This window comes from Ctenocephalides felis, unplaced genomic scaffold (assembly GCF_003426905.1).
Source record: "Ctenocephalides felis isolate EL2017-DRISC unplaced genomic scaffold, ASM342690v1 CF-g0.4_SCAFFOLD_03572, whole genome shotgun sequence".
Lineage (NCBI taxonomy): Eukaryota > Metazoa > Arthropoda > Insecta > Siphonaptera > Pulicidae > Ctenocephalides > Ctenocephalides felis.
In genome coordinates, this window is record NW_020539726.1 from 14,442,732 (window position 1) to 14,454,840 (window position 12,109).

At 28.8% G+C, this 12,109-nt stretch overlaps 1 protein-coding gene across 1 annotated transcript in view; it reads right to left on the reverse strand.

Annotated features, from left to right (window-relative positions):
• Positions 1–282: 282 nt before the first annotated feature.
• The window catches only part of LOC113388144 (tubulin alpha chain-like), a 78,193-nt gene continuing 66,366 nt past the window's right edge, over positions 283–12,109 (reverse strand). Inside the window, exons 2-3 of the mRNA XM_026625547.1 lie at positions 4,153–4,381; positions 283–1,415 (exon numbers count right to left, since the gene is read on the reverse strand). Of these exons, the coding sequence (XP_026481332.1) occupies positions 283–1,415; positions 4,153–4,180 (1,161 nt within the window). The 5' untranslated portion in view covers positions 4,181–4,381. The remainder of the gene's footprint in view (positions 1,416–4,152; positions 4,382–12,109) is intronic.

Here is a 12,109-nt window from a genome sequence, read left to right on the forward strand (position 1 = left end):
AACTTCATTTTAAAGTTTTCTCCATGAAGCATTAATAACGCTCCATGTAGAAGTTAACGCTTTTTTGTGTTCAAAATAAATTTTTCAACAACAAAATGATATCAGTATAGGCAATACAGATAAAAAATATTTAGTTAACATATTTTATTTCAAAGTAAGTTCAAGATTACGGACATTATACCAATTTAATAGAATAACATGTTCAAACTGTGATCAACTGGGCAATACAATGTTTATACAATTAAGAAAAAACGTGGAAACTATATATACATATACATAAATTTAAAGTTCCGTTGTCTGATAGTCGAGATCAATTCCATCTATAAAATCGCTAGATACCTCTTCGTAATCTTTTTCTAATGCACTTAGATCTTGTCGGGCCTCGATAAATTCTCCCTCTTCCATACCTTCGCTAACGTACCAGTGGACAAATGCTCTTTTTGCATACATCAGGTCAAATTTCTTGTTCAATTTGGCCCAAGCATGTTGAATAGCCGTAGTATTTGACAACATAGAAACAGCCCTTTTAACTGGAGCTAAATCGCCTGTAGGAACAGCGGTCGGAGGCTGATTATTTATGCCAATTTTAAAACCGGTTGGACACCAATCAACAAATTTGATGCATTTTTTTTCTTTAAGAATAGTTATGGCAGCATTTACATCTTTTGGTACGACATCTCCACGATAGAGCATACAGCAAGCCATATATTTACCTTTTTTGGCATCGCATTTCACCATTTGGTTGGTATCGTTAAACAATTCAATTGTGATCTCGTTGACACTCATGCCTTCATGATAAGCTTTAGCTACTGAAATAATTGGGGCATAGGATGCTAGAGGAAAGTGAATTCTCGGGTATGGCACAAGATTTGTCTGGAATTCAGATAAATCGACGTTTAATTTCCCATCAAACCGAAGAGAAGCAGTAATTGAGGAAACCACCTGACTGATCAAACGGTTTAAATTAGTGTAGCGGGGTCGTTCAATGCCTAGCTTAGTTCGACAGATATCATAAATAGCTTCGTTATCGACCATAAATGCCACATCCGCTGCTGCAATTGTTGCATGTGTAGTCAAAATGGCATTGTAGGGTTCCACAACAGCCGTCGAAACCTTCGGCGCTGGATATACTGCTACTTGTAACTTACATTTCTTATGGTAAGTATCATTGAGTTTCTGCATTAACAATGAGGAAAAACCTGATCCAGTGCCACCTCCAAAAGAATGGAATACAAAGAAACCTTGTAAACCTCTACATTGTTCGGAGAGCTTGCGTATGCGATCCATAACATTGTTTATGACATCACGCCCGATTGAATAATGACCGCGAGCATAGTTATTGGCAGCATCTTCTTTAGCAGTTATTAGTTGATCTGTGTTGTAAAGGTTCCTATAAGTGCCCACGCGAATTTCATCTGAAACGTGTATTTTAAGTACTCTACTGGATAAGATGATAAGATTACTTTATATAGTTACAATTTACAATATATAGAATATATATTTATTTATATATATACACCTAAGTCTGTTTTTACACGGAGATTGGTTCCAGAAGAATCCGTGTAAAAAAAAACGTGTAAAAAAAGCATTGATCTTATACAAAAATGGGTGATTTGTTCCTAATCTCTAAAACCTATTAAAATTCATGAAAAACAAGAATTTTTAAGAACAAGGATTAAATTAGTGCTATTCACATTTGCTTTGACCAGTAAAAATTGTTTGTACGCGCTAAAGGGGAATTCACTTAAATATTTAAGCTAGTGTTCGCAAACTATCGATACTATCGATGGTTTCAGACTTTTTTCTTTCATAAATACTTTTTTGTGATATGAACTTCGCAAAAATTTAATTTGACAAAAAAAATTTAGGTAGTAATTTAGGTAATGGAGTAAATTCGTGTAAAAAAATTAAAAATATTCAATTTTCAAACCGTGTTATATCAAAACCGTGTACAAAAAGACCGTGTAAAAGCAGAGTTAGAGGTATATATATATATATATATATATATATATATATATATATTTCAAAGTAACTAGCAGCCCATTCGTCGAATAAAAAAGTAATAAAGTATTTAAGAACCTTTATTTATACGTTTTGACACCAGATGCGTGTCATCATTCAGCAACAGTACAGTAGATTCGCTTGCTTGATATGGGCGTGTTTAATGCGTCATAATGTTACAGTGCAAAACTTTTTTCAAAATGGTTTTAATGTTTTAGTTATTCATTATTTTTCCAAAAAATGTCCTTTTCCAATATGTTACAAGTTTAATTTTTTAAAAAACAAATATTAGTTTAAGTGTTTTTGTCCTGGTGTTGCTGAATGATGACACGTATCTGGTGTCGAAACGTATAAATAAAAGTTCCTAAATACTTTTTATTACTTTTTTATTCGACGAATGGGCTGCTAGTTACTTTGAAATATGTTTTGACGTCGAAAAAACTATCAAGATTTATATATATATATATATATATATATATATGTGTGTGTGTGTGTGTGTGTTTTGTTTGTATGTGTATGTGCCTGCATGACTATGTAGGTTTCGAGGAGTGCAAAACCCAGGACAATTTACCAAATGGACATAATCATCGAAATCATTATCAATATCGACAAATCAATGGTGATGAGAATGCCAAAAAAACAAGACTTTTCGGTAAAAGAGAAATTAAAAAGTAAAATTAGTAAAAAAAAACATGAATTGAAAGATTTGGGCCACTCCGAGTATTTGGGAAGAAATAATGGCGAAATCGCTAAAACTAAAATGTCTACCCTTAAAAATATGGAATGCTAGTCATGAGAAAATTGCGAAATAAACTGATTAAATATTATATTTGAAGCATGGCTCCATAGATAAACAAGTATAAAAGCATAGCTCTTTAAAAATCAGAAAGAAGGACTCTGAGAAAACCGAAAAAATACTCAAATAGAGTTTCGAAAGTACTAGAGATTAATAAAGAATATAAAACTAATAAATAAAAAGAAAAAATGCTGGCGAAGAAGGAATTAATATATAAAAATTATATATTATATATTAAATGCTGAATTATATATAAAAATATTACTAAATTTTGAAGTTACACCGTTGTAGATTTTTCGAAAACCCGAAAAACTTTTTTGGAGATAATATCAACGATGGTGTAATCAATATTTTATAAATGATAATAGTTTTGGAGATTAATATTGGCATATAAACATGTAATTTTTGTCTTGAAGTCGATTATAAACGGCTTAAGCATGCCGAACGGTCTATGAGGGATGCGCCAAAAGTAGGACGGTCTAATATAAAATCATCAAGGTAAGAAAATAAGAAAGAAATAAGAAGTATAAAAAGACTTCTGTATGTTGCTGGAATATCAGATTAATAGTAAAAAAAATTAAATTGACAAATTTTTCATTTTTTCTTATCTATAATTTATTTCAAAACTTTAAACTCGTTTTTCTCGGAACACAATTTTTCAACGCGACACGCAAAATAACTACAACACTTTAAATTTTTTTCATTCGATTTTCTCACAGTATATTTGAAACTACATTTTTAGATGCCCATCATAGCTGATTTTCTATATGTTAATTTGTTTATCAATTAATATCGAATTACTATCCATTTTTTTCGTTGTAATTTAACATTTCTGAATAAAGTGCTAGCAACAAAAATGATGGGCACTTCAAAATGTTATTTTAAATATACTATTGAAAATTTGAATAAAAAATAATTGAAATTGTTGTAGTTATTTTGCGTGCCGCGTATTTGATGCGGCTCATCGAAAGGGCTGGTACCGCCGTTTTTAATTTTTTTTTACAATTATATTTTATTTGTTTGCTTTAAAGGACTATCTTTAATATCGTGATTGTATTACTCGTAGTTTTCCTTCCGCCCGAAAAAATGGCTAAAATATACGTTTTTTTGGCTGCTACAGTGGTGTAAACCACTTAATTATAAATTATTATAATACTAAATTATTATAATTATTATTATTGAACAGTGAACAAAAGAATATAAAATATGGGCCTGCATTGAAATTTTCTGGATAATTGATTTTTTTTGTTAAGTAAAAATTTATTCAAATTTGTTATTAAACTAAAATCAAATGATATTTGTATATAAAATGGTGATGGTATTCGTGCAAATTTTGTCAAAAATGAAATGCATACCGATAACCGTCGGTTCTAGGTCAACCATAACGCTTCTTGGTACCAGTTGACCATTGGCACTCTCATTGAAAAATGATGTGTAACAGTTGTCCGCTTGCCAAATTGATCTTTCACTAGGATCAGTCAATATACCATTTGGTTTAATACCGTGTTCCAGACAGTAAAGTTCCCAAGTCGCGTTGCCTATTTGTACTCCAGCTTGGCCCACGTGCAGATTGATGCATTCTCTCTATAAGAAAATGAACTTATACTTAATATTATCAGAAATGAATCATTTTATGCCAAATGTTCTTCGAACAGTGCCAAAAGTTTTGGGTCATCAAATCGAACAGTGCCAAAAGTTTTGGGTCATCAAAATAAAGCTATACGAGTATATCAATCTCAGAGTAAGTTGCGCTGGTAAGGTATCGGATAAAAACGAAGGGTTTATTATAAAAAATTCAGAAGTTTCAATACTCAATTTCACTTCCTTGGTTAAAAAAGGTATATATATATATAACATTAGTATTGAAATAATTTAAAATAACACAGAATAAATTCGATAGAATATTATACATATTAATGTAAGAATTCAAATTCGTGTCGTATAGTGATATGAACATTTTAAAATATTATAGGTCTTCTAAAAGTGATTTAATTGTAAAAAATAATTAAAAAATAATGAGCTGAAATAATAAACAACGTTCTTTATATGCACCATACAGATATATTATGTTATGTATTGTTTTTGTACTGATCCGTTGATTTTTTTACCGCGTCTTAAATAAAAAACAAACATTTCTAGAACAAATTATAAGAAAATTAGTTAAATAAACTAAATTAAATTAATACAATTACATTTTTGATAAGTTTGATTGAAAGATATCAATTGTAAATCCCATTGATTAGTTTTAAATGAAAAACAAAAACGTTATTGTCAAAATATGTATAGAGTTGAAAATTGTATCTAAACAGCTAAATCTCAATTCCTATTGACAATTGTATATTATTCATACATATCTGAAAGGTTATGCAACTTGATTCAAAGCTACTTACTATTTCTGACAAATTTAATAAAATAAATCTTTTAAAAGCATATTGAGATATAAATTATGAAATATATGTATATATTATATATTAAATACGTACCATTGTGAATTGTTGCAAAGTATACTTGTAATTTGGAGTTATGAAATAAGGAATGAAAATATTGAACAGGATATTGAACTACTTAAATTTTGGCATTGTACTTTGAGAGAGGATTTTGTTTTTAGGGTTACTACAAATGTTTTTCATTTAAACAAAACGCGTATTTGTCAAACTTTGAGCTAAATGTTGCCATTGTTTTTGTATTTTTGTTTTCAAGTTAAAACAAGTTTTGCAATATTTACTTATAAATTAAAATGTTAACTTTTTATAAAATACTGCCAATAAATATTATTGTTCGGTACTTATTTATGGCGATGGCTTAAAAATAGATCAAATGGTACTAAGATTAGTAATGATTTTATTAAAGTTAGAAGTTATTATTAAATATAGAAGATCAAATTTGAAACTAGATGAAAGTGGAATTTAGCCTTAAGGCAAGTTGCACAAACTTCCCGAAATGTGTAATTAAAATTTAGAAAATTGATAAAGTTATCATTGCGATTTCGAATAAAATTTTCTCAAACACATTTAAATTAACTGTAATTATATTAATTATATTACACAGGCAAGTGCTTGTAATCTTGCATGCCGTAAAATTGTAGCTTATTATTTTAAATTTCAACGATGAACTTTGATGAATTTTTAACATGAAATCATATGTCGTAGGGCCGTAACATTATAGTATGGCCCGGTAGATTTTTACCTAAAACTAATCAGTATCATTTCCAACCAATATCTTTCGAACAGTTTTTGATTTTTTTAAATCGATTCAGAATTGAGAGCTAATACGTCGACAATTTTTTTTCACTTTTTTGCTATTTAAGAAGAAACGGCATGAAAGTTTTAATTGTGACAAAGGCCAGAAAAAATACTAATTAATGCAAACTCTGACAAATTTTTAAAAATAAACGACTTGTCGTAAAGCCGTAATATTTTAGTATGATCTATAAGGCTATGGTATCTACCGTCAAAAAAAATCATAAAAAACGCCGAAAAATTTTTTTTTTAACACTATTACAAGAAAATGGCGCAGCCGATCTTTACCAAAAACTAATCAGCACGATTCCCAACCAATATCTCTCGAACAATTTTTAAATGTTCAAAATCGATTCAGAATTGCGAGCTAAAACGTGGACGAAAGTTTTTTCACTTTCCTACTATTTACAAAGAAACGGCTCGGCTGATCGTCGCGCAAAATTGATAAACACTAGTCCTCATCGGGATACATCGAATGGCTTGTAAATTTTTGAAATCGGTCTAGCCGTTTTTGAGAAAACTTCGAATTGCGGCAAAAACTCTGTTCACATACACACACCTACTTTTTCCAAATTTGGTCGGAATTCAACGAATCGGATTTTTTTTTTGTTATTATTCTTGTTAAATTCTTGTTATTATTCTTGTTTTTGATGTCGTTTCCAAAATGTCATTGAAAATTGAAGAATGAAAGTAATTACACGAGACTACTAGAAAAATTAGATCCATTGTTTGGGTCATCATAAGTGTATTTATTTGAAAAAAAAATCGCTGACATAACTCAATCACTATAATAACCATCGTATCGATAAAAATTGATATTTGATATTTTTATCATGAATAACAAATACCAAATTTACAATCTGTCACTGATACGCGGAAGGTAGTTTGACAACTCTTCAAAACTCGATGACATATGTACATCATATAATAAAACCACACGTCACCAAGTATTACATATCAATTCTTTCAAAAGCCTGTCAACAACGGATTTTTTATTACTCTATTTACTCAATATGGAGAAAAATATCACGATACTCTTTCGTTATTATAATCAAATAAAACTCTATATTTTAAATATCATTGCTTATTAACTTCCGGTAAGAGAATTCATTCCTTTTGCCAGAAAATCCTATATGCTAATCATTTGATATAACCCGATAAGGACTTGCATTGATTAGTATTGCAAGACGATCGGCCGAGCCGTTTCTTTAGAGTGAGCAGAAGTATGCAAAATTTTCCGTCCATGTTTCCGCCAAAATTCCTGATTTTGAAAATTTGAAAACCGTTCGAAGGGTATTTGTTGGGAATCGTGCTAATTAGTTTTAGGCGAATTAAAAATTTAATTTACAAAATGCGACCTATACTTAGTTTAATATAAAATTATTATTATTAGCTTATGACAGATATTACATATATGCTAAATACCAGTTAATAACAAATACATTCTCCATTCTGCTAATTCGCAATTAACCTTTCAGATAACCTTATTATATAAACTGAGATATTTTTGCAACAAAATAAAATTATGATCAATATTAAAAATTAAGTGGAAATTGAAGGTAAAACCTTATATAAATGATTGGTTACTAATATATTACCTTATACAAATAATATTGTTCGTGAAATTTAACTTAATCACGACAGCGTATAAAACTAGATCAGAAATTAAAAAATTACAACAAAAATTTGATATATTTTATAAAATAAGTATTTACTTAGGAAGAAGAACCAAGAAATTTTGGTTGGAATGTTGACTATCTTCAAGTTAATATTAAAAGCTAGAACTTTTTGAGATTTTTTTTATCAATTTGGAAACATTTGAGCCCCTAGGAGCAAAGAAATTCGCTCCATGTGTTCATAATATTTATTCATCATGGCATCAAGATTAATTTTGCAGCAAAATATTTATTGAAACTCAAATTATCGGTAATATATCGCCACCAAAATTACAACTGCTAAAAGTTTTTTTTTATCACAGATGGCGCAAGAATTTACTTAATGACATATGTTAATAACAAGTATAAGAAACTTTTAATTGGAGTGCGCTCTATCTAAATGTTAATATTAAGAGCTAAAACTATTAGAGATTCATTTTTTATTAATTTGGAAGCATTGGAGCCCTTGGGAGCAAAGAAATTTGAAAATGTCCATGTTAAGGGCCACCCTAATATATTATATATATATATATATATATATATATATATATATATATATATATATATTATGATGGCGTGGCCAAAGATCGAATTTGAGAAATTATATTGTGAAAACTAAAACAATTATAACACAGCAAATTACACATATCAAACTCACAACTATCTGACTATGTTCAGTAAAATCTAGCCAATTCATCATTGTAGAAATGTGTGTTTTTTTTGCTGTTTTTCAAAAAATTGTCACCATGCTCTTTTTACCCCATAGGCGGGTAAAATGGGTAGGCCAAGGAGCAAACAGGTTCAATGTCTTTTTTTTACCTTTAGAGATTTTTATGAAATAATAGGCACATTATTCAACCAGTTAAATTTATATAATTTAAATGTTGTTACGATAGTGTCACAACAAATAATTATCATCTTTTCTTATGCAATTTTTTTATATATGCATTTAAAAAATATATAATTAAAAATGATTTATGACGACTTACAATGCTTGCGATTTTTAAGGCAAAAATCGCAATCTGCCATTAACCAAACACTAGGGCATTAGAAAATTTGGATTGATTATATATATAAGGTTGTCAAATATCTCCCTTCCGCCTTTTTGTATTATAAACCAAGAGCAAAAAAGCGGAAGGGAGATATTTGACAACCTAATATATATATATATATATATATATATATTTAATATATATATATATATATATATATATATATATATAATGTTTGCATATTTATAGGCTATATGAGTTTATAATATATTCATCCGTACACATGTTTGTCTTATTAATACGAATAACTACGAAGTTAATAATGTTATTGTGCGAATGAGTACATCAAAATGTACATCTGACCGATCTTAGAACGGTGATTATTTTCCCATATATTATATTGTAAAAGCCAATTGAGTCGAATATTTATTTATTTGAAAGAATCCTGAACAATTAAATAACATATACAAAAATTATATTAAGGTCCCGTAAACGGAAAAACAGTGCTCATAACCAGAAAAACTAACAACGAAAAAAAAAAAACTTTTGTAATGCTGTATATTTTCCCTACATTCAATTTCTCTACATTGTTAAAAAAAACTCTTAACTTTACTTGTTTTTTGGCAATTTAATTTAATTTAATGTATTATTATCAAATTGGTAGATGTACATAGTTTATAAGTTATGCTGCTTAAATAATGTATTCAAATTTGAACTAAATTAAAAAAAATCTTATAAACTAAACGACTTGTTTTGACATATCGGTGGTGGGCCTTTATACCCGCGGATCTTAAAGCCGCGCTCTAGCCTATTCATATTCACAAATTATAAAAGAATTACTTTTAATGAGTATAAAATTTTTATATATTTTTGTAAACTTAGCTTTGTGAAAAAAGCATGAGATTGTGAAAATACTAATTGTGCTAATAGAAAGTGACGAAAAAGCAAATGTAAAGTACCTATAATATTGGTATGTCGGTTTGACACATTAATTCTCTTTTTCTAGGAATAACGTAAAACTTACCTCTCATTATCAAAAAATTGAAATGTCTAGCATATTGATTTTCAGCCTCACAAGATTTTACTACAAAATAATTCCCCCAATTTGAATATTGAATTTCACATTCGACGAAAGTCAATACTATGTATTTGATTGCGTTGACAAGGCTGGGACAAGGGCGTGCCAAATATCAACCTGGCGATGTCAAAAGTTCAAGCACGAATTACTCGAACAATGCATATCCACCAATTCATTTAAATTTCTTGGTAAATTCAAAAGTTATGTGTTGACTTGAGAATAATAGTTACCATAAAAATTTCACTTTTATAAAAAAAAAACGTGCTAAGGGAATAGTTCTTTTAGAACGAATATCATTTTTTTAGGAAGTTCATGAAAATAGCATTACGGTAGAGTAATTTGATACATATATGCAAAATATATGGTGCGTTAAAATAATTTTTGACACTTAATCAGAAGTTGTTAAAAGAAATGTCGTTAAAAATAACCGTCATTTCTCGATATTTTTCATTATAATTTTGTCGAATTGACTATTTTACCTCATGACGTTAACGAGAAACAGCAAGCAAGATTTGCAACGATTTTTTATATTTTTTTACAATTTACCGAGAAACCTAAGTATATTATAAAATTCGGGCTATAAAATGAAATAAAACCGCGATGCAAAAAAACGAATGCTAAATGATGTCTGCGTTTCTGAATCAATCAAATAAAATTAACTTAATTAGTGCTCTAAAATAATCTATGCAATATAAGTTATTTATAAATCCACACTCCACAGCGTCAGTACGAATCAAATGTTTTTAAAACATTTAAATCGCCTGTTAGTTAATAAATAAATATAATTTTATTTATTTTAATGTAAAATTATGCCATCAACTTTTTTAAGCATTGATTTATGTTTCTGCTGGATAATCCAATTTGTGAATTATAGGTTTTCTCATCATTTTAAGTCATTCTGTATCGTTTGACACTAGTAGCTTGATTATACTATATGGATTCGTGGCAAATTCTTTTGATGAGACCCTATTTGTAACAACCGTAAAACTGTACTGAATTTAATTTAAATAAACCTGGAGATTTTTCAGTGTAATCAATTACAAGCTTATGCATCACTACTTGCCATTGGTTTCTCCTCTTGGACGATTTGTAAATATATTGATCCTGGTAAATTAAATCACTAAAAATATCGATCTTGATCAAATTCAACAAAGGAATGTCTTATTATGCAATAGATATAAAGAAGTTGGCGCAAATATGTATTTATGTGCATGTGAGCTAAAATTATACCTTGCTGCAAAATATTTCTCGAAAACTGCTGCATCAATTTCAAAAATTTAAAAGCGATTTGATAAAACTCAATAAGAAGTCTATTTGATTAGTATAAGCGAGACGTTCAAGCAAGATGTTTCTTTTAGAAATAGCAGAAAAATGAAAAAAAATTGACCAAATTTCAGCAAAAAGTTCCGATTTTGAAAATTTTAAAATTGTTAGAAATATATATCAGTTGAAAATCGGGCTTATTTGTTTTTGGTAAAGATTTCGTCAGGCCATTTCTTCGTAATTATTTTTCAAAAATAATTAGTTTGGAAATATTGATAAAACTTTTTATGATAATGTTCACGATCTTACCGAACATTGCAAAATAATATAATTCTACGAAAAGTGGTTTAATTATAATAATTCATCAAAGTTTGGAATAATGAGCCGTTTAAAAATTTAAAAATTTTATCATCGCCATTTTAAAAGTTGATAAATCTCAATTATTTTTTACTAAGTCGATTTACTTAGACACGTATGGTAGCACATAATTAATTAACACATAAATTTCAATAAATTACACGGGTCCACAAAATAAAAAAAGTTGTTTATATTGGGTGTGCAGCATATGTTTTCCAATTTAGTTTTCACTACTGAACACAAATCTAAAGTCAAAATAAGGCGTCAAATAGCAAAAAACTCAAAATAATTAAAAAAAGCGACGAAATCCCGAATCTAGTAATTCTCCTGCATAATAATGAAAATCTTATAATTTCTGTTGTATTTTGGCCCTTTACCTTAAATGACTATTGAGTTTCAATTAAATGATCTATTGAATTTTTTTTTTGTATAATTCAACAGTATTTTGCAAACATATTTCCTCTCCATGGCCCCTGGGAATCTGCAACCATGTTTGCAAATTGAGTACATATCTGAAAATATGTTAGCAAAATACTGCTGTATTCTAGAAAATAAATTAATAGATCATTCATATTAAGTGAATACTCAATAGTCGTTAAGGTATAAAGGGAAGGAAACAACAAAAATTATAAGATTTTAAGTATCACCCAGAAGAATCACTAGATCGAAGTTTTTGTCGTTTTTTAAGTTTTTTCAATTTTTTGCCATTTGCCCTTAATTTTGATTTT